Here is a 20,786-nt window from a genome sequence, read left to right as displayed (position 1 = left end):
GAATCCCGATTATGTGTAGATTGGTACACTTTATATTATCCCATAGGTCTCTTATATTGCTTTCATTTTTTTCTCATTTGGCTTTCTGTCTGCTGTCCTAATGGGTGATTTCCATCATTCTATCTTCCAGGTCACTTATTCGTTCTACATTACTTATTCTGCTGTTCATTGCCTGTAGTTCAGTTTTTGTCTCGACAAATGAGTTTTCTAATTTTTCTTGGTTCCTCTTTACTGTTTCTAGTTCCTTTTTCTAGTACTCTGCATTTCTGTTGATAGCCTTTCTTAATTCCTTCAGTATTTTCATTATCTCCTTTTTGAAATCAGTGTCTTATTAGACTGAAGAGGTCTATCTACTGTGGTCTTGGAGGGCTGTTTTTATGTGGGAGCATCCCTGTGTAGCCTGTGTGGGTTTAATATTTTTGGTGCAAGGGCTGATTTTCGTATGGATGCCTGTTGCCTCTTTTCTCAGCGTGTGCTGGCCATTATCCCCTTAATAGAGGGTGTGCAGATGCAGTGGCTGGTGCCTGGTTGTGGGGTTCTCAGCGGCAGTGGTGGCTCATGTGTGCCCCCGGAGCACATGATGGGAGCAGAGGCAGCTCATGATCACTCTTGGAGCTCATGTAGGCAGTGTCCTGCCGCCTGAGAGCTCGCTCAGGGAAAACGGCTGCAGGGTGGCTCCCGCGCCTCCCCTCGCACACTGCCCACACAACAGCACCTCTCCAAAGCCCAAGTTTCCACACCCAGCCCTTGCCCGTACTGGCAGACGTGCATCTCAGGCTGGGGAGTGTAGAGCGGGTGCACTGACCCCCTGTGCAGGTCTCTATTCCAGCTGCTGCAGATCGGTTGCTGTTTTCTCCTCCAAGGCTCTGAAGCTCTCCCTCTGTCCTGGCTGACCTCCCTGCCAGTGAGGGCACTTCCCAGGGTGCAGGAACCTTTCTTGTTTCACAGCTCCCTGCCTGGGGCGCAGGTCCCGACCCGATTACTTCCTTCCTTCCTTTCTTTTTTTTTTTACTTTTGTCCTACCTGGTTACATGGAGATTTTCTTTGCCCTTTCAGGGGTCTGAGGTCTCCTGCCAGCATTCAGTAGACATTCTGTGAGAACTGTTCGACATGTAGATATGTTTTTGATGTAGTTGTGGGAGGAGGTGAGCTTCACATCCTTCTACTCTGCCATCTTGATCGCTCTCCTGTATCTCATTTTTATTTTTTAAAATTTATTTATTTATTTTGGGCTCTTTTGGGTCTTCGCTTCCGTGCGAGGGCCTTCTCCAGTTGCGGCAAGCGGGGGCCACCCTTCATCGCGGTGCGCGGGCCTCTATCGCGGCCTCTCCCATTGCGGAGCACAGGTTCCAGACGCGCAGGCTCAGTAGTTGTGGCTCACGGGCCTAGCTGCTCCGCGGCATGTGGGATCCTCCCAGACCAGGGCTCGAACCCGTGTCCCTTGCATTAGCAGGCAGATTCTCAACCACTGTGCCACCAGGGAAGCCCCTGTATCTCATTTTTAAATAGGATCCCAACCAGATAGGCCTTTTGTGGCAAAAAGTTGATGAAATTTACAGATGAAGATCATAACCTCTGTTTTCCTCCCTTGTAACCAAGGACAGAAGTAGTGCTGAATCTGTTGGATCAGTGCCTGGTTTCTAGAAAGGAAAGTTTGATCTCCTGAAAGTGGCACCTCTCAGGTGTTCCTGGGAGTTGCCCTACTCAGTGTGTCCACTTGTAGTCTCACCTGAATCCATGACCCAGTCTCCTTGTAAATTAAAAAAGAAAAATCAGGGACTTCCCTCTGGCGCAGTGGTTAAGAATCCACTTGTCATAGTAGGGGACACGGGTTCAATCCCTGGTCTGGGAAGATCCCACATGCTATGGAGCAACTAAGCCCATGCACCACGACTACTGAGCCTGCACTCTAGAGCCCACGAACCACAACTACTGAACCCACGTGCTGCAACTACTGAAGCCTGCATGCTCTAGGGCCTGCATGCTGCAACTAAGCCCACGTGCTGCGACTACTGAGCCCACATACCTAGAGCCTGTGCTCCGCAACAAGAGAAGGCACCGCAATGAGAAGCCCGCGTACCACAACGAAGAGTAGTCCCCGCTCAGCACAACTAGAGAAAGCCTGTGTGCAGCAGCGAAGACCTAATGCAGCCAAAAATAAGTAAAATTTAAAAAAAAACAAAAAAAACCCCGAGGACATCTTTGCTGTTTGGCACACTATTGGCACATCTTTATTAAACTGATTCAAGCAATTTCATTTGGTAACTTTTCGTCAGGCCTTCCATTTGCAGTGTTGTGGGATGGTGAGTTTGTTGTGATGACTTCTGTCCTTTGCCATCATCCGTGTAGGCTGAGAGGATCATGGAGGCTATTGAGCTATACAGAGAAGAAACTGCAAAAATGAGAGAACACAAAGCCATTTGTAAAGCTGCAGGGAAAGAGGTAAGACAGTCCATTAAGTTACGGTCTGAGAAACATTTATAAATGGAGACAATTCCTGAGGAAAAAAACATCATTTGGGGATTTATTAACTCAGATCAGGAAATGAGATAAATGTAGTAGAATCTTTTCTAATTCAAACATTAGAAAGAAGGAATTGAGAAGCTTTGTCTTAATAAAAAGCCAAGGATAGTTAATTTGAGATCATGGTGATTATTGTATTGAGTTAAAAACTCAGATTCCTCCTTTTGTTTGGGAGGCAGGGTAAACATTTCGGATTTCTAGATGAAATGTATTGCCCAGACTCATTCATAAATAAGCAGTATTGAAACTAAAAGCTATTATTAAATAATTTAATAATTCTTCAGGGTCAGTTTTTAGGGTCTCTCTTTTCAAAAGTGTAAAATATTGTTATGACCCTGCCTGTGATGTGATAAGCACTATCAAAGGCTTGTTTTTTAATGACTTGATTTAATAATTTCTTCATAGGTTCCTCTTCCCATCAACCCCATCCTGATGGCTTATGGCAGTATCTCTGTGAGTAGACTAATGGTTTCCCCTTGGTTATTCTAAGGTTACTTTCAGGCACAAGAGAGGAAGTGAAGAGGCATTATGATTTTAGAATAGACATATTGGGAAATACTTTGTCATTAAAAATCTCTTGAATGCTGGAATCCTCTAAGACATTTTGTATTTCAAAAGGACCATTTTAGTGTAACTTCAAGTCATCCTTTCTGGTTGGACTGGACTGGCATTGTTTTTTTAGTGCTTATTTATGTTTAGTATCCACAGCCCTCTGAAGATTCTATTCATTGAAACTGAAGTTTTTGGAGGAAAAGTTGATATAAGTCAGATAAAAGAGGAGAGAGGGAGAATACTGGGACAACGTATGCTCTTAGTGATCTTTAATTACTCAATACTTGCATGTTTCATTCATCACAATAGTAATGTGAGTCAGTGTGTCTTCATTTTATAGATAGGAGACTGTTCTGACTTACAGATCGAAGGGAACATAGCTGATAAGTGGCAGAGCTGGATTGTGAACCCAGATCTGACTCAGTCTAAGCCCGTGCACGTAGTGCCCTTTTTAGAACAGTTTCTCATAAGAAGGAGAGATATCCCTGGTTTTTAGGAGATAGAAATTAGAGAGCTTCAGTTAAGAAATCAAGAGTATCACTAATGCTGTCACACTTCCTTTATAGCCTTCAGCTTATGTGTTGGAGATTTTTAAAGGAATCAAGTCAAGGTGAGTGCCAGTGCACAGTTATTACAGCTAATACCATTTACCGAACATGAGATAAACAGACATTATAATTGATGGTTATCTTCTTTAGAGGTTTAACTATGTCAAAATTTTGATGGAAAATAATTCATTATAATGTTCTTTTTGAATTAGAACTAGAAGTTTCCTCCTAAAATATGAAGGGAGATATTGAATACTTTTAAAAAGCACAAATGAAGGGCAGTGCTACTTTATATCATAGGTAATGAAATCATCTATAATTCAGTCACAGGTACCAACTGCTAACATTTTTTGTTGTATATTTCCTTTGGCTTATTTTCTGTATACATACACAGTTGGAATCATATGTATACATTTTTATATCCTGTCCTTTTTCACAAAATATTTCCTGAGCACTTGCTCACTTTAGTAATATTCTTCAAAAACACATCATTGAATTAGTTCAAAATATTCCATTGTATATATAGTTACTATTGGGTGGTGCATATGTGTTTGGCTTTACCAATACTGCCTTAGTAAACACCTTTATATATAAATCTTTGTCATCATCATTGATTATTTTTCTTAAGGGTCCTAGCAGTCTATTAACTAATCAATGGACATGAGCTTTTTAAAGGTTTATGTTGCTTAATTACTGTCAGAGTGCTTGTAATGACTTTTACCAGCTTTTAAAAAATTCTTTGCTGGTTGAGAGGCAAAAGGTGGTACTGCATTATTTTCCTTTTTAATTAACAAAGTTAAAATTTTATTATATCTCTTGGCCATTTTTATTTTTTCCTGTGAATTTTTACTTTCCCTTTCTTGTGCTTTATAGTTGTTTCTCTTACCGGTTTTTTAAGAATTTTTTTATATCTTTTGTCATTCATTTTTGAAATAATATTTGAGTTAGATCTACTGAGAGTTATCATTTTTTTAATAACAAATCACAATATCTGAGTATATCCCATACAAGAAACAAACAGGACCTATCTAAGATAATGAAACTTTGCTAGAGAAATGTAAAAGAAAATTTAGAGTAATGGAGGTACGATGCATTCCTAGATGGGAAGATTCTGTGTTTTAAAGATTTGGTTTTTCTTAAACTAGTCTATAGGTTTGTGATCCCAATTGAAATTCTCTTGAGAGTTCTAGTTGGAATTGATGAAATGATAATAGAACTAGCTCAAGAAAAGTAAAACAAACCAGAAAAAGAACAAGAGGGAGCTGTTCTCCTAGATTAAAAAGCTGTAAAAATGCACCTGTACGGATTGTTGTCAGAATCAGTTATGAAAACAGACTCTAAAGCCCTAGAACACTCTATGATATAGAGGGACTCAATAAATGGTAAAAGAAGCATCATATAAAGATGGGATATACAACAAAAGGCTTTAAAGAAGTTGGTTATCTGAAAGAAAAACAGTTAGATTCTCCTACCCTGCCATGGACCAGAATGCATCAAGTAGGTTAAAATACTAAATATAAAAAACCAAAACGTTGAAAAGAGAGAACCATTCATAATACAGATGTATGTTTAACTCTGGATGGGTAAGATCTACTCAAGTATAAAAGTAGAAGAAAAAAATAGGAGAGGAAAAGATTTTTAAATTGACCATGTTAAGAAACGTGGCATTTTTAATGTTTATTTTTTCCTCTTCAGTGAGCTGGAAGAATCTCTGCTTGTGCTGCCTTTCTCTTACGTCCCAGACATTCTTAAGCTCTTTAATGAATTCATCCAGCAGGGCTCTGATATTGAACTTCTATGTAGGTGCCTCTTCTTTCTCCTCAGGTAACGTCCTTTCCAAAAGAATATCATGTCTTATCCGCATAACTGCTCCAGTAGTGCCTCACCTGAAGCTGTCCATGCTTTGGGATTAAGAAATGTGATGTTTCCGTTTCAGAGACTGTTGGGAATTTCAGTGCTGCCTGACATAATTCTTATCCTTTGGAGTCAGTCTTGCTCGTAAAATGCAGTTAGTGATGACCCAACTCTTAAGTAGCATGAGGTACTATGTTGCTAAGGATGCTCAGGCAGGCGGAGGTCTCCAGGTTACAGTCTAAGGTAGCAGTTCTGGTTCTAGTCAGTTTGCTGAAAGCCCATCTCTGAATGGCCAGTCTGCCTCAGTGTTTCTTTTTGACTATTGAGTTTAAACCAAATGGTTTTATTTTCATAATAGCATTTTAAGGAGTAGTCAGTTTATTTCCCAGGTCTCTACAAGTACAAATGGAAGGATAGGGGCGTATTTGGAGGGAACTAAGAAACATAAAGAAAACGTTCATTAGATTATATTCTTAAATAGGAAGAATTCTTATTAATATGTAACAGAGGGAAAATATATTTACAAAGGCGTAATATATTCTTATCTTCCACTGTGTCCCCCAGTCTCAAGCTGTTATATCAGAGGACAGGAATAGAGGCAAATTTGAACATTCCTTAAAATGCTATTAGGAAATCAGAAACTGCTCAGCCAATACCAAATAGTTAAAAAGAAAACAGGTGTATTTGGTGAATTGGCCTTTTTTCATGATCATTAACCCTTCATTCCTTTATTTCTTTCAGGATAGTAGCAAATGAAGAACAATGATATGTTTATATTATTCTGTTGTCATATTTACAGTTTATTTTTTAATTGCTATGGCATATGTGCTATTGAATCGGGGTTACTGATTCTAAGAGAAACACAGTGAATATTTCTAGCATATTGGGGTGGTAGATGGGTGCTACCTCGCAGGTAGATATGGCAGGTCACAACTGAGGGTGAGGGTGAATGTGGAGGTTAAAGGAGCATGAATCATCAAGGGCATCTTGGTACTCTAGGTCAGAGTTTGATCATCTCTTTTTTTGGCTGAAATATTAATAAATCTTTGAGTTAGCAATTCTTAGAAGGCTCATTTTCCTCTGGTCTTTACATAGAATGCCGTTGTCAAAATCTGTGGCCACTGGGTAGATTGCAAAGAGTCAGCTTTGCAAATGAGTTGAATGTTAGGATAGTATTTTAAAAATTGTTATTGGATAGAATTGAATAGTAGGAAGAAACTTCTTTAGTTTTTTTTCATAGAAGCATTTCTGTATTCCCATGATTGGCAAAATGATTTTTTTTTTGGACATTTTGTCTGTTTGCTAGTTCTAGAAGGGACAGGTAGAGCTAGAACCACTATCCTTCTTTGTGACATGCCTGGTTTTATTTTTGTTAGGATTCACTTTGGCCAGATCACTAGCAACCAAATGCTTGTGCCAGTGATTGAAAAATTAAAGGAAACAACTATTTCAAAAGTCAGCCAAGTCCGGGTAAGTATCTTTGTAGAGACAGAACAAGGAGGGGAAAATTCTAGTGTGTATGTTACTTACAAGTAGCATAGTGTGCTGTGCCCTATCTTTGGTGATATTGACCTGACATGCATGTATATTTAAGATGAGGTTTTTGTTAGAGCTAGTAGACAAAAAAACAAACAAGGAAAACCCTTAGGGAAGGATGAGTAACAACACATGAAGCTTTGGTTCCCCTGACTCACATATGCTGCGATATTGACTGAATTGAGAGGAAGTTTATTTAATCTCTCTTGTATTCTTTCTCAGGATGTTATCGGCTTCAACATGGCAGGTCTTGATTTTCTCAAGAGGGAATGTGAGGCAAAAAGTGAAGTTATGTTTTTTGCTGATGCTACCAGCCACTTGGAAGAAAAGAAGAGGAAAAAGAAAAAGAGGGAGAAGCTGATTTTAACATTGACTTAGAACTGAAATGTGGTGCCTTTTTCAACTTTGTCTTGAAAAGGACTTCCAAACTAAGCAGCAGAACCTATGAATGTGACCTTATTTGGAATTTGGGTCTTTACAAATATAATTAGTTAAGATTGGTCATTCTAGATAAGATTAAATCCAATGATTTGCTTTTATAAGAATGCCATGTGATGGACAGCTACATGTAAAAGAATGAAATTAGAACATTCTCTAACAAACACCATACCCCAAAATAAACTCAAAATGGATCAAAGACCTAAATGTAAGGCCAGACACTATAAAACTCTTCGGGGAAAATAAAGAACACCCTTTGACGTAAACCTCAGCAATATCTTTTTGGATCCACCTCATAGAGTAAGGAAAATAAAAACAAAAATAAACAAATGGGACCTAATTAAACTTAAAGCTTTTGCACAACAAAGGAAACCATAAACAAAATGAAGAGACAGCCCCCAGAATGGGAGAAAATATCTGCAAAGAAAGCAACCAACAAGGGGTTAATCTCTAAACTATACAAACAGCTCTACGTTAAAAAAAAAAACAAGGCACATGAAAAGATGCTCAACATCACTAATTATCAGAGCAATGCAAATCAAAACTACAATGAGTTACTACCTCACATCGGTCAGAATGTCCATCATCAAAAAGTTTACACACAATAAATGATGGAGAGGGTGTGGAGAAAAGGGAACCCTCCTACACTGTTGGTACCGCCACTATGGAGAACAGTATGGAGGTTCCTTAAAAAACTAAAAATAGAACTACCATATGATCCAGTAGTCCCACTCCCAGGCATATATCTGGAGAAAACCATAATTCAAAAAGATACATGCACCCCAGTGTTCACTGCAGCACTATTTAGAATAGCCAAGACATGGAAGCAACGTAAATGTCCATTGACAGATGAATGGATAAAGAAGATGTGGTACATATATACAATGGAATATTACTCAGCCGTAAAAAATAATGAAATAATGCCATTTGCAGCAACATGGATGAACCGAGAGATTATCATCCTAAATGAAGTAAGTCAGACAGAGAAAGACAAATATCATACGATATCACTCATATGTGGAATTAATTAAAAAATGATACAAATGAACTTATTTACAAAACAGAAACAGACTTACAGATATCAAAACAAACTTATGGTTTCCAAAGGGGAAATGTGGCGGGGAGGGATAAATCAGGAGCTTGGGATAAACATACACTACTATATATAAGGTAGATGGCCAACAAGGACCTGCTGTATAGCACAGGGAACTCTATTCAATGTTGTGTGATGACCTATATGAGAAAAGAATCTAAAATAGAATAATATATGTATATGTATAACTTAATCACTTTTCTGTACACCTGAAACTAGCACAACATTGTACATCTATACTCCAGTAAAATTAAAATTAAAAAAAAAAAGAATGCCATGTGAGGACACACAGGGAGGGAGGCCACATGACAGCAGAGGCAGAGATTGGGATTGGAGTGACAGCAGCTACAACCCTAGGAACACCAAGGATCCTGTCTACCACCAGAAACTAGGAGAGAGGCATGGAACAAATTCCCTCAGTGCTTCCAGAAGGAACAAACTCTAATACCTTGGTTTCAGACCTCCTAAACTGCAAGAGAATAAATAGCCATTGTTTTAAGCCACCCAGTGTGGTCATTTGTCATGGCAGCCTCAGGAAACTGATAACAAATTTTGGTACCAGGAAGTGAGGTACTGCTATAGCAAATACCTAAAAATATGGAAGTGGCTTTGGAATCAAGTAATGGGTGAAACCAGGAAGAATTTTGAGCTACATGATAGAAGAAAGTCTAGATTACCTTGAAGAGACTCTTGTTGGTAGAAATAATGGACAGTAAAAGCACTTTTGGTGAGGGTTCAGAAGGAAGTGATGGGGAAAGTAAAGAACACTTTAAGCATCTTAGAGAATTCCTACATCATGAATAGAATGTTGGTATAAATATGAACATTAAAGGTGATTTTGCTAAGACCTCAGATGGAAATGAAGAATATGTTATTGGACAGTGGAGGAAAAGTGATCCTTGTTACGAAGTGGCAGAAAACTTGGCTGAATTGTGTTCTGCTTTTGGGTAAAAAGTAGAACTTATAAACAATGAAATTGGATTTCCAGCTGACGTTTCCAAGCAAAACATGGAAGATGTGTCCTGGTTTCTTGCTGCTTATAGTAAACAAGAGGAAAGGGGTAAACTGAGGAAGGAAATGGTCAGCAAAAAGGAACCTGAACATGATTTGGAAAATTCACAGCCAGTCCATATTGCAGGAAATGCTAAGGCATGCTCTGGAGCGTTCATCAAGGGTGCAGCTGGAACACCCAGTGGAGAAATTAGATTTGTGACCATGAGTATAATCAACCATCTCAGCAGAAGCTAGGAACAGAGGTGAGACTATCCAGGAAGGACCTGTGGAGAACCCTCACGTCTAATGGCGTGGATCTCCTTGATATCCATGAAGACTGATGGTTTTTGAGAATGTTCTATCAGCAGAAACACTGCCTGCTTGGCCTGGCGGACAGAGACAAGAAATGAAGGAAGGCTGCCAGACCTCTGGGCTTCTATAAGCAGGAAATGGGGTGCCCAGAGGATAAGACTGTCCCAGGCTAACAACTGAGAGGGTGGGGCCCACAAGGCATCTGTGGGTCTAGAGGGGGGTGCTGGTGAAGCCTCTGGCCCAGAGGGCAGATCAAGACACAGATAATTATGCTCAGGCTTTGAAACCTTAGGAAATCTGCCCCGCTGCACTGCAAACACTTAAATCAGTGACTCCTTTATTCTTTCCATTCTCTCCTTTTAGAATGGGAATGTCTTATGCTATGTTGCAAGCTGACAACTTGTTTCTAGTTTCACAAGTCCATAGATGGAGAGGACACCATGATAGGTGAAGACTTTGGGAAATACTGGGATGGAGTGAGTGCATTTTGCATGTGAGATGGGTATAAATTTTGGGGAACCAGAGGGTGGACTGTACTGAGTTTATCCCCACAAAACTCATGTCTACCAGGACTTATGAATGTGATCTTATTTGTAAATAGGGTCTTTACAGATGCAATCAAGTTAAGATGAGGTCATTCAAGATTAGAGTAGCCCCTAAAACCAATGACTATTGTTCTTATAAGGAGAGACATATAGAAATACACAGGGAAGGATGCCATTGGGGACAGAGGCGGAAATCAGAGTGAGTTATAAGCTAAGGAACACCAAGGACTGCTGGCAACCACCAGAAGTTAGGAAAGAGGCATAGAACAAATTCTCCCTCAGAGCCTCCAGAAGGAACCAACCGTGCTGCCACCTTGATTTCAAATGTCTGGCCCCCCAAACTGTCAGAGAATAAATATCGTTTTAAGCCACCTGGTCTGCGGTACTTTGTTATGGCAGCCTCGAGACACAAATACAGATTTATTACAGCAGCCCTAGGAAACTAATGCAAGATGCTATTTGCCTTTTTCTCTCATGAGCGTACAGTGGAGTTTTCCAGAGACTATGTGGTGTGTGATATGGTGACAGATTGAATACAGAGCAGATGTGAGAATCCAGCTATGTCCTATTAAGCCAGACATCGAAAAGATTTGCAAAAATGTAATACTCTTACTAATTTTTGTTTGGAAAAGTTATTTTTCATTAACAATTTATTTATGGTAATATACTGGGTTTATTTTTTAAATAAATTATAAGTTTTTCCAAGTTTTAATTCTAACTTGGTAAATATTGATAATATGACCCACATAAACAAAAGGTTTTTGGGGTCCTCAATAATTTTTAAGAATACATGAGGAGTCTTGAGTCCAAAAAATTTAAGAACCACTAGCCTAACTGTAAATTCTCAAGTCCAAAAGGGCATCCTGCTGTTTGTGTTTGTACCCTTGCTTTTTGGAGAGTCCGATCAACATCAAAAATAGCACTTGAAAGAATGAACTTTAGAATCACATTGAAGTAGGTTAGATTTTTACTTCTTCAGGATTCTCTGAGCCTCAGTTTCCTTATTTATAAAGTGGGAAAAATATCTATCTTGTAGATAGTATGAGGATTAGATAGTTTATGACTATGAAGGGGTAGTTATAATTATTAAAAACAAATATTTTCATTCCACCAGACTAAGTGGCTCATTGGTTGCTGGCTGTATGAAGATGGGAACAAATGCAAGGTCTAAGGCTTCAAGTTTGAATGGATGACAATCAAATTACAAATTTGTTACTTACCTGACACCTAATGAGAAACTTTACGGGACATGAAGACTCCAAGTGCAGGGGAAGCAGCTGTAGAAATCTTCTGGACCATAGGATTTTCTTTTCCCTGGGGAAAATCTTTTGGTCTCTTATCATAATTGCTGCTTGTTAAAACTGGTAAAATACCCATTAAGGACTATTACTTTCATGAACAAATGATTTGTACATGCAAACTCAGATAACATTGTAGAATCTCTAGCACATTTAGCTCAATTTTAGGTATTTTCTGTCTAATGCAAATTCTGCACGCCAGGTTTAGGGGATGAAGGATGGCTATTGATCTCCTGTAATTTCTTCTGTTCACCCTAGAGTATGTTTTCTGCTAAGGGTGACTGGCCTTTCTGTAGGTGCCATCAGTCACCATAACCAGGTCCCAGACCACATCAGCATCCAGATTTCATGGTTTTTTGGTGGGGAGGGGCAGGGGGACAGGCCTTGGGAAATGGACTATGAACTATCATTATTGTCACTGGAAGTAGAGTAAGGATTTAATAAAACTCTTTTCCCCATCTCTCTGTGCCTGACAGATGGTCTCTATAAGCAAGGAAATAGAAAGAAACTTCATTAACATAAATGCAAAATTATTTAATTGCTGTGATCAGCCACAGGGATTCAGTTAGTCTGGATCAGCATCTAATAACTTGTGTGAAGAGGATGTAAGAGGACTTGATTTAATTCCCAGAGTGGGGAAAATTGTTCCCAGTGAGGTCTTTCGTGACCATCCTGCTGTAAACTGCAATCCTTAACACTCCCTATACTTCCTTTCCTACTTTACATTTTCTCCCTTGTACTTATCACCATTGTAGTCCATGTTTCACTTATTTTGTCTATTGTCTGTCCTCCCACTGGAATGTAAGCTTACATAAAGGCAGAAATGTGTGTCTCTTGTTCATTGCTGTATCCCCAATGCCTAGCACATTAGAAAAACTTATGATCTTTGAAAGAATGAACAAATGAATCCAACTCCATTTCTATTGAAATCAAGGTCATCTGACACAAGTTCCCCTAAATTTCTTTCACCTCAGAATGTCTGGATCCTTAGCCATCTTTGTTCTCTCCCTTGCCAAGACTAACACTTCAGCTCTGTTCTTGATTATTCTCTTGCCCTCTTTTGGATACTGCTGGTTCAGTCCTCTCATTCATATTTCTAATGTTTCTCTTCTGATCCACTCTTTCCAGCCCACAAACACACTAAACTGAAAATCTCTCCTTTTCCCTGTTGCCTCCCTGAGGTACTCTCTCAGGTACCATATACTCTTGCTGTTTCCTTTAATACTAAATTGAAAATGTATCCATACTCAATATTTCTGCTTTCTTAACACCCAGCCATTCTTCACGTTCTGCAGTTTGGTTTTTGTCCCAACCAAATCTAGTGGTCCTATTTAAATCCGCAGTCTCCTTGATATCTCCAGAGCATCTGTCAACTGTGTCCATAGTTCCCTTGAAATTCTTTGAGATATTTCATGTTTTGCTAATTGGTTGTTCTGTCTCCACTGGTGCCTCTTTTTTCTCCTGCTCCCTAAACAGACTCCACATTTCTTCTCCTTCCGCATACCTTCTATCATCACCTCTGTAGCTGACACTTAAAATTATTATATCTCCAGCCCTGACTGTTCAATTGAGATCCACTCCTGAGTCTCCATGTTTCATTACCTGAGCCCCAAACCTTGCAGGTGAACTCTTATGTCCTCTTACTTCCTTTTCTCAGTGGGTCCCTCCTTAGATTTTACAGTACCCCCTGCCAAATGTCTTTCATCCACGTCCCTCTTTCCCAACTATAGTTGCCACACTATAGTTCTTGTCCTTACACGTGGCCTGTTGATGTAGCCTTCCAATGGTTCTTTGCATATCCAGTAACTCTTCTCCTTCAGCATATCCTGTACAATAACACTGGATTCATTTTTATAAAGATATGCTGATTATATCACCCATTGGATCAGAATTTCAATGATTCACTGTTGCTTATATGATAAAGTCAAGCCAAGGATTCAAAATCTCCCATAACTTGATTCCAACCAACTTTCCCACTATATTACTAATACTCTAATCTCTCAACAAATTGAACTCCCTGCTTCCCCTTCTGAACACCTGGAGATTTCCTATTGCTACCCTTTTGTTCATTCTTCCTAGTTTAAGTCTCCTTTCATCAAAAGTTTTTGCATTCTGTAAGACCCAGCTCAAATATCAAATAGATATAACTGTAACGCAAAGTAGCATATGATTCATGCTGTTGGAGTAAAATATAGGAATCAAGTGTGAAAACTTTATTTCTGCTACCAGACTATGTAAGTCTTTTAGGATAGAGTCCAATTTTCATTTTTATATTTGATAAAATATTTCATACAGTACCTTGCATATAATAGGTTCTCGATATCTGTATATTCTATCTGCAAGAGACACCAGTATGAAGGAATGTATTGTAATTCAGTGTATGTCCATTCAACTTCTACAATAAGGCATCTCCTATCCCCCATCAAGATTACAAGTTGTTGTGTTCTTTTAATGACAAAGACTTGCTTTTTTAAAAAATTCTGATTGTCTGATACCCCATAGACGGCCAATAATATTGAGATTTATCCAACTTACAGTCACAGGTACTATGTTAGGCACTTTGCTAGATGCTTTCAAAGATGAAAGAAGATACAAGTCTTTGTCCTAAGAAATTTAACTCTGATTTTAAAAATAGAATAAATGAAGCTACAGAGTGCAGATGTGAGGGGATTAGAAAATAGCATTTTGAATTTTGTATTCTCCTTGCTCAAATGTAATTTTTGCACTATATATGACTACTCAAATTGAACTTTAAAGGATATTTGCTTCCACAGGTAAGAACAGGACATCATGCTCAGTCATAATCTCTATATTGTGAAAGATGTGTGCTGATCCCTTGGCACCATCCTCTCCAAAAGCCATGGCAAATAACTCCACTTTCAGTTCTGCCTGCAAACCAGCAGCCACCTATAAGACACAATGTAGCTTTAGAATCAGACATGTATCAGTTCAAATCTTGATTTTTAACATGACTTTGGGCAAGTTACTCAAACTCTCTAATCTTGTTTCCTCATCTATAAATTTGGCACAAATGAATGATTGCTGTTCTAGCATTTAGAAGAATTACTTCATGGATTAGTTAGGTTGAATTCCATTGAGTAAGCGGGACCCAGGAAAAATTGCTGAAGGAGAACATCAAGTGCTATTTAGGAAAAAGCATAAGGAAACTAAATGCCAGGATGCTGGAGGGCAAACTTTCATGATGTCTGTAACTGTGCTATTTCTTGAATATCAGTAGCAAGTTTCTATTTATTGTCATCCTTGTAGATAAAGATAAATTTAATCTAAGAAAAATATGTTTCATCTTAAATTTAATCTAAGAGACTGGGTGAATCCCACAATTCCCCTGCCCTGCCCCTTGGTTTAGAGTATTCCTAATGTAGGACCTGCAATGTGGCAAAGCCAGTAGAGGGAGACAGAATTAGTTTAAATACCAAACTGCTTAGATCCGAAAGCTACATGGACGAGGTCTGTACCAACAAAAAAGAAACCTGATACATAAAGAAGAAGAAACACAGCAAGGAATAGGCTTCTTGCCTTGCTCCTTGAAAAGAACACTAGCCAGGAAAGAAAGAGCTGTTTATGTTTCTAAGCTGCCTCTCTAGGAGGTGGGTTAAAAAGCAGACTTGAGAACAGTTATCTGGAAAAAATAAATCAGAAGAAACTACCACATGGAAAGCAGTTAGGTACGAATGGAATTTTTTTCTTCAATAGAGTTTTATAAATAATAGAATTGAAAAATGTTTCAGTTTTTTCAGCAGTGTGCTTGTGAGCATCTATCTGCACACTGGAGAGTATCCAACAGCCCTGTTTTGAGACCCAAGCCCTTAGCCCTCCAAGCCCAACAACCAGAGCAGGGCCGGGGAATGATGACATTCTGCACAAGGGCAGCTGGAGAACTGTTATCACACAGGTTTACCCAGGCTTGGAGTACATTCATTCACTGTTGGCAACGAACCAAGATGAACAGTGGTGAGATTTAGATATGGAGAAGTCTAGAGGTTACATTCTTTGCCAGAGCCAAAACCTACTATCAAAAAGAAAAAAAAATAATAACAAACAGTATAGAGTGAGCTTCAAAGAATACAAGCTGGGTTTTTAGTACATACAAACGTTCGTCTAGCAGTCGTTTGTTTGGCTTTTGGCTAATCCCTACTTTAAATGAAAAAGATTTGCTAACTTCCCAGAACAGTGGGAGAAAAGCTTGCTTTAACTGTTTTTGCGTTATGTTGTGAAGATTCTGAAACTTTGACACAGTACAATGATGCATTGTCTTGGAGAGGTACTCATGAATTAGTGGATCTAATCCCAAAATGTATTTCTGTTTGGAAATTGCAGCCTGCGTACTACAATTTTATATAGATCATAAGATACTGGAGCTGGAAGAGGGCTAAGAAGTGATCAGTCTAAGCTCCTTCTTTTATAGACGAGGAAAGCAAGGTGCAGAGGATTAATTAACCAAAAACATCACTGAGCTGCTTGGTAGCATAGCCAGGACAAGAAGCCAACTTTCTTTGCACTATAGCCAACCAATGCTTCTGTGTCAACGTATAACAACTGTGGCTTCCTCACATCATCTGTCACTCAATCACACATCTCTCGAGTGCCCACCATGTGTCCTGCTCTGTAAGCTCCTTATGTGTCTCACTCATCTTTAACATCCCCTGTACCCGGCACTATCACTGGCATATGGGAGGAACTCAGAGCTTGTTGACTGAAATGAAAGGCGTGTTAAAGCAGCAAGATGATATACTGACCAAGAAATAAAAGTTAAGATTGAAAGTGTGATTTTTGTTATCTTTTGAGACAACCTTTTGTTTATAACATACTACACTTCTGAAATTCTAATGTGAAGTAAGTGGCAGTATACACATTTTATACTAAACACCTTATTTGGGGGAATGTATCAAATAAAATCAGAACAGATTGACATATTAAAATTTGTATTTTCAGAGATTTTTGGAGAAATGAGACAGATGGTGACTTTAAATATACTACTATTTCTTAATATGTTATTAACTAATATTCTCTGACAAATACCAAGAGAACAAACCAGATTTACATAAAATGTAAACAATGAAATATTTGTTTTTCAAGTGATTTTTCACTTTGCAGAAGGATTTGTCACAGGATATCTTTAGGTAATCAGTTTACCAAGTGCATGTTAAATCGTATTTAATGTTTTAAAAGGTATTTTCAGACAACAGTATAGAACTGCAGTATTGGGACAAGTGAAGTGAACTTCAGAAATGGTTCCATAGCTGGAAGTTTAACTCTATTTACACACAGATCTGCTCATGGTTGTTACATGAAGTAAGTGACATCAAGCCAGATGTTGAACCAATACCAGGAATCTTTTGTTTATGATACTAGAAAAAGTAGACTTAAACATGGTTTAAACTGAAACAGGTAGAACGACTTAAAAATCACTTGACTGGAAACATATACATATCTGTAACGCACACACGTGGACACACACAACAGATAGCACATAGGACTTACAGGCCCAGGTTTGTAAGTCACTTTCAGTCCTGTGCTGGGTGGGGGCTGCTTCACCCTAAACCTACCAGGAAAAAAGATGGGAATAAATTGATGCCATAATGAAAAACATGAGCACGAATGAACTGGGAAGTAATAAAACCAGAAAGGTGTTAATATTCCCTACACAGGAGCAAGGGGTCCAGACTAGTAGAAAAACAACCCAATATCCAGTTGGAAAAAGAATCTGGGGCCTGTTTCACAACTGCCTTTCCAACAGTTTTCATCGGCGTCAAACTGACTCCAACCTGAGTTTCAACCCTTTGTTTTCGGATGCTGACGAGCAGCTCGGGTCTGGGCAGAAGGTGGCGAAGGTTTGGCTGGCGCGTGCACTGCAGTGTAGCTGCCAGCGTGAACACACATACTGACTGCCAGGTCATTAAGCTGAAGAATAAAGGCTCCTTTGGAAAGCAGCAGAGCATGGAAGCCAGTCTTTCTCTGCCATGGTATGGGGTTTGCAAGTTTGGGGAGAAGAGAAACAGAAAAGGCTCAGAAAATGTTGGTGAACTTGAAAAGCCCGGTGCTCACACGTGGTGCCTATTGATCTCTTCCTCTTCCTGTGGTTTGTGGGTTCTGCCCGAAGGTTAAAGACCTGGAGTAAATTAAAATGCCAAGGGAAGCCTACCTCCATCTACTCCACTCCCTCTACCAGCCACTTTGCTGTCTGCCCTGTGGTGGCTGAGTTGAACAAGCTGAGGACTGAAATCTATAAAACTAAAATTCTGTACTGGACACACAGGGTCTGCATGGGTGGTTTTAATTCGTTTGAGGTTGACTCTCCATTTCTCCCTACCCACTTTGTGGCAACAACCTAAACAATAATGTCTGATCTGGCGGCTTGGGTCCCTCATCAGGTTGTTTGTGAGGAAGTAAATGTGATTCCTGAAGTTGAGAATTCACCTCAATTAAAATGGGCCGGTGATCTTTTCAATCAGATGCTCCTGTAGCTTTGCTCCATCTGACTTCCAATCCTGAATTTAGAATCACAAACATTCTCAAACTTGCTACTGACCCTGAGAATAACTCTGCACTTGAAATAAACATGTATCCCATTTTTATGGGGGAAAAAACTCGACATAATCCTGAAGCTTAATTCAAAATAGTATAGAGGAGATTTTGTGATTGGGAGTTGTCTTGGCATAGATACATGGTATATTGACCCAGTGGGAAGGACTGATCTCCCACAAGAAGCAGTGACCACAGCGGTGTTGATAAAGCAAGGTGCTCCAATGAGCTGGTACTCAGGAGATCTGAGATCTACCCTTGCTGCAGCCTACAAGACCTTAAAACAAGTTACTCAGTTTGTTCCTTTATATAATAGTCTCTAAGGTTCTACACACTCTAAAATTCTATTGGTTTTGATCTGAAAATGAAGGGCTAAGGTGACTTTCTTGTCACTTAATGCCAGATACAGTATATTTTCTATTCGGAGTACAGGCTGTGAGTTAAGGTACTTGTTTATAATTCCAAGTCACATCATCAGAGTCAAAATGACCCTGATGATTAAGGGTTAACTTTTTTTCCTTTTTGCCTCAATTATGCAGAATTAATGTAATTAAAATCATGTTTAGATCACAAAGTGCCAACCAATGTTAGCTGGTATTATAGTTGGTGGTAGATTTGAGAAATAGACTTTCAAGTTTTGTGCATTAGCTATTGTTTTGTGTATTAGTTATTGGAACACTTGTACAACTTCCCTTTCATTTTTTGCTAATACAGATCAGGTCTTGAGGTGCTTCTAACCAAAGTATGGATAAAAATTAATGGAAAGGCAAAGAAATACCTACTCTATAGTTGAGGCTTGGTAAGTACTAATTTGTTGAATAATGAATGAATGGATGAATTAGTGAGTAAATGATTGAATGAATGATATTAAGATTCAAGAGTTTGGGTGTAATTACAATTCAGTTCAATAAACATTCACTGATGTAGGCAACCAAAGAAAAGTCACAGAGTAGGGGAAGGTGATCTGAGCATACACTTGGAGCCTTGGCCTCACCTGCAGAAGTCCACTCCAACATTCTTGAGCTTTACAGTGGTTGCATAGGTGTGTCCTTCTTCGAGCACTCCAAATGTCACTGAGGGCGGGAGAAGATGGAATCCAAAGGGGGATGAATTTACATTATTAATGGCAGCAGATGCAATAGAGGATGTTTTCACTCTTCCTGCAACAGAATCTTGCACCTTGCATTGAGAAAAAAAGCAATAAAGCATAATAAAATGGTTCTATTTTGCATTCTCAAGATAATAAAAAGACTCTGACCCCACATATCCCCTGACTAGACCATGCAGCAAAGCATGCAAGAAGCTTACCCTGCCCTCCAGCCAGCCTACAGCCATTGCACAAGGCAAGGCCTTGCAGCCAACCAAGTCAAAGCCAGCTTTGCCCCCAGCATGCCCACAGTAGTAGGCCCTACCACAACAGAAAGGCACCTGCAGCCCACATAAGGGCATCCCTTGACTACACAGCTCTGGTGACCAGAGGGGAGCATGCTGCTGGGCCCATGGGACATCTTCTACACGAGGCTACTTCTCCAAGATTGGGCAATGTAACCAACATTAGAAATAAACACAGAGAATTGGGAAAAATGAGGAGACAGAAGAATATGTTCCAAACAAAGGAACAACACATAACCTCAGAAAAAGAACTAAACAAAGTGGAGGTAAGCAATCCGGCCAGTAAAGAGTCAAGATAATTATCATAAAGATGCTCACTAAACTCAGGAGAAAAATGAATGAATATGGTGAAAGTTTCAACAAAAAGTTAGAAAAATGAAAAACCAAACAGAGCTGAAGAATACAATAACTGAAATAAAAACTGCACTAGAAGGAATCAACAGCAGATTAGGTGATACAGAGGAATTGATCAGCAATGGATCAGAGGAATGGATGAGACAGTAGTAAAAAATCACCTAAGCTGAACAGAAAAAAGAAAAAACAATTAAAAAAAATGAAGACAGTTTAAGAGACCTCTGGGACAATATCAAGCATACTAACATTTGCAAATAGGGGACCCAGATGGAGAGAGAAAGGGGCAGAGAACTTACTTGAAGAAATAATAGCTGAAAAATTCCCTAACCTGGGAAAGAAAACAGACATTCAGGTCCAGGAATCACAGAGAGTCCCAAACAGGATTAACTCAAAAAGGTCCACACCATGACACATTAAATGAAATTAAAATGGCAATTAAAATGGAAAAATTAAAGATAAAGAGAGAATCTTAAAGAAGCAAGAGAATAGCAACTAGTTATGTACAAGGGAATACCATAAGACCATCAGCTGACTTTTCAGCAGAAATTGTGCAGACTAGAAGGGAGTGGCACGATATATTCAAAGTGATGAAAGGGAAAAACATACAACCAAGAATATTCTACCTGTTAAGGTTACCATTCATGTTTGAAAGAGAGATAAACAGTTTTACAGACAAGCAAAAGCTAAGAGTTCAACGCCACTAAACTGGCTTTACAAGAAATGCTAAAGGGACTTCTCTAAGCAGAAAAGAAAAGGCCACAACTAGACATACAAAAATTATGCAAGGAAAAATTTCACTAGTAAA

At 39.1% G+C, this 20,786-nt stretch overlaps 2 protein-coding genes across 3 annotated transcripts in view; one reads left to right on the top strand and one right to left on the bottom strand.

Moving 5' to 3' along the window:
- WDR3 (WD repeat domain 3) overlaps nucleotides 1-10,765 on the top strand; it is a 40,498-nt gene extending 29,733 nt beyond the window's left edge. For both annotated transcript variants that reach the window (XM_033436600.2, XM_004263251.4), the window contains exons 22-27: nucleotides 2,350-2,442; nucleotides 2,929-2,976; nucleotides 3,642-3,685; nucleotides 5,319-5,447; nucleotides 6,854-6,947; nucleotides 7,236-10,765. In XM_033436600.2, the coding sequence (XP_033292491.1) occupies nucleotides 2,350-2,442; nucleotides 2,929-2,976; nucleotides 3,642-3,685; nucleotides 5,319-5,447; nucleotides 6,854-6,947; nucleotides 7,236-7,391 (564 nt within the window). In that variant the 3' untranslated portion in view covers nucleotides 7,392-10,765. The remainder of the gene's footprint in view (nucleotides 1-2,349; nucleotides 2,443-2,928; nucleotides 2,977-3,641; nucleotides 3,686-5,318; nucleotides 5,448-6,853; nucleotides 6,948-7,235) is intronic.
- Nucleotides 10,766-11,476: 711 nt separating this feature from the next.
- SPAG17 (sperm associated antigen 17) overlaps nucleotides 11,477-20,786 on the bottom strand; it is a 222,916-nt gene continuing 213,606 nt past the window's right edge. Inside the window, 4 exon segments of the mRNA XM_012533757.3 lie at nucleotides 11,477-11,758; nucleotides 14,455-14,599; nucleotides 17,195-17,255; nucleotides 19,230-19,414. Coding sequence (XP_012389211.1) covers nucleotides 11,622-11,758; nucleotides 14,455-14,599; nucleotides 17,195-17,255; nucleotides 19,230-19,414 — 528 coding nt within the window. The 3' untranslated portion in view covers nucleotides 11,477-11,621.

Source organism: Orcinus orca, chromosome 1 (genome assembly GCF_937001465.1).
Source record: "Orcinus orca chromosome 1, mOrcOrc1.1, whole genome shotgun sequence".
Lineage (NCBI taxonomy): Eukaryota > Metazoa > Chordata > Mammalia > Artiodactyla > Delphinidae > Orcinus > Orcinus orca.
The sequence above is the reverse complement of the archived record's forward strand: the minus strand, read 5'-3'. Positions and strand labels throughout refer to the sequence as shown.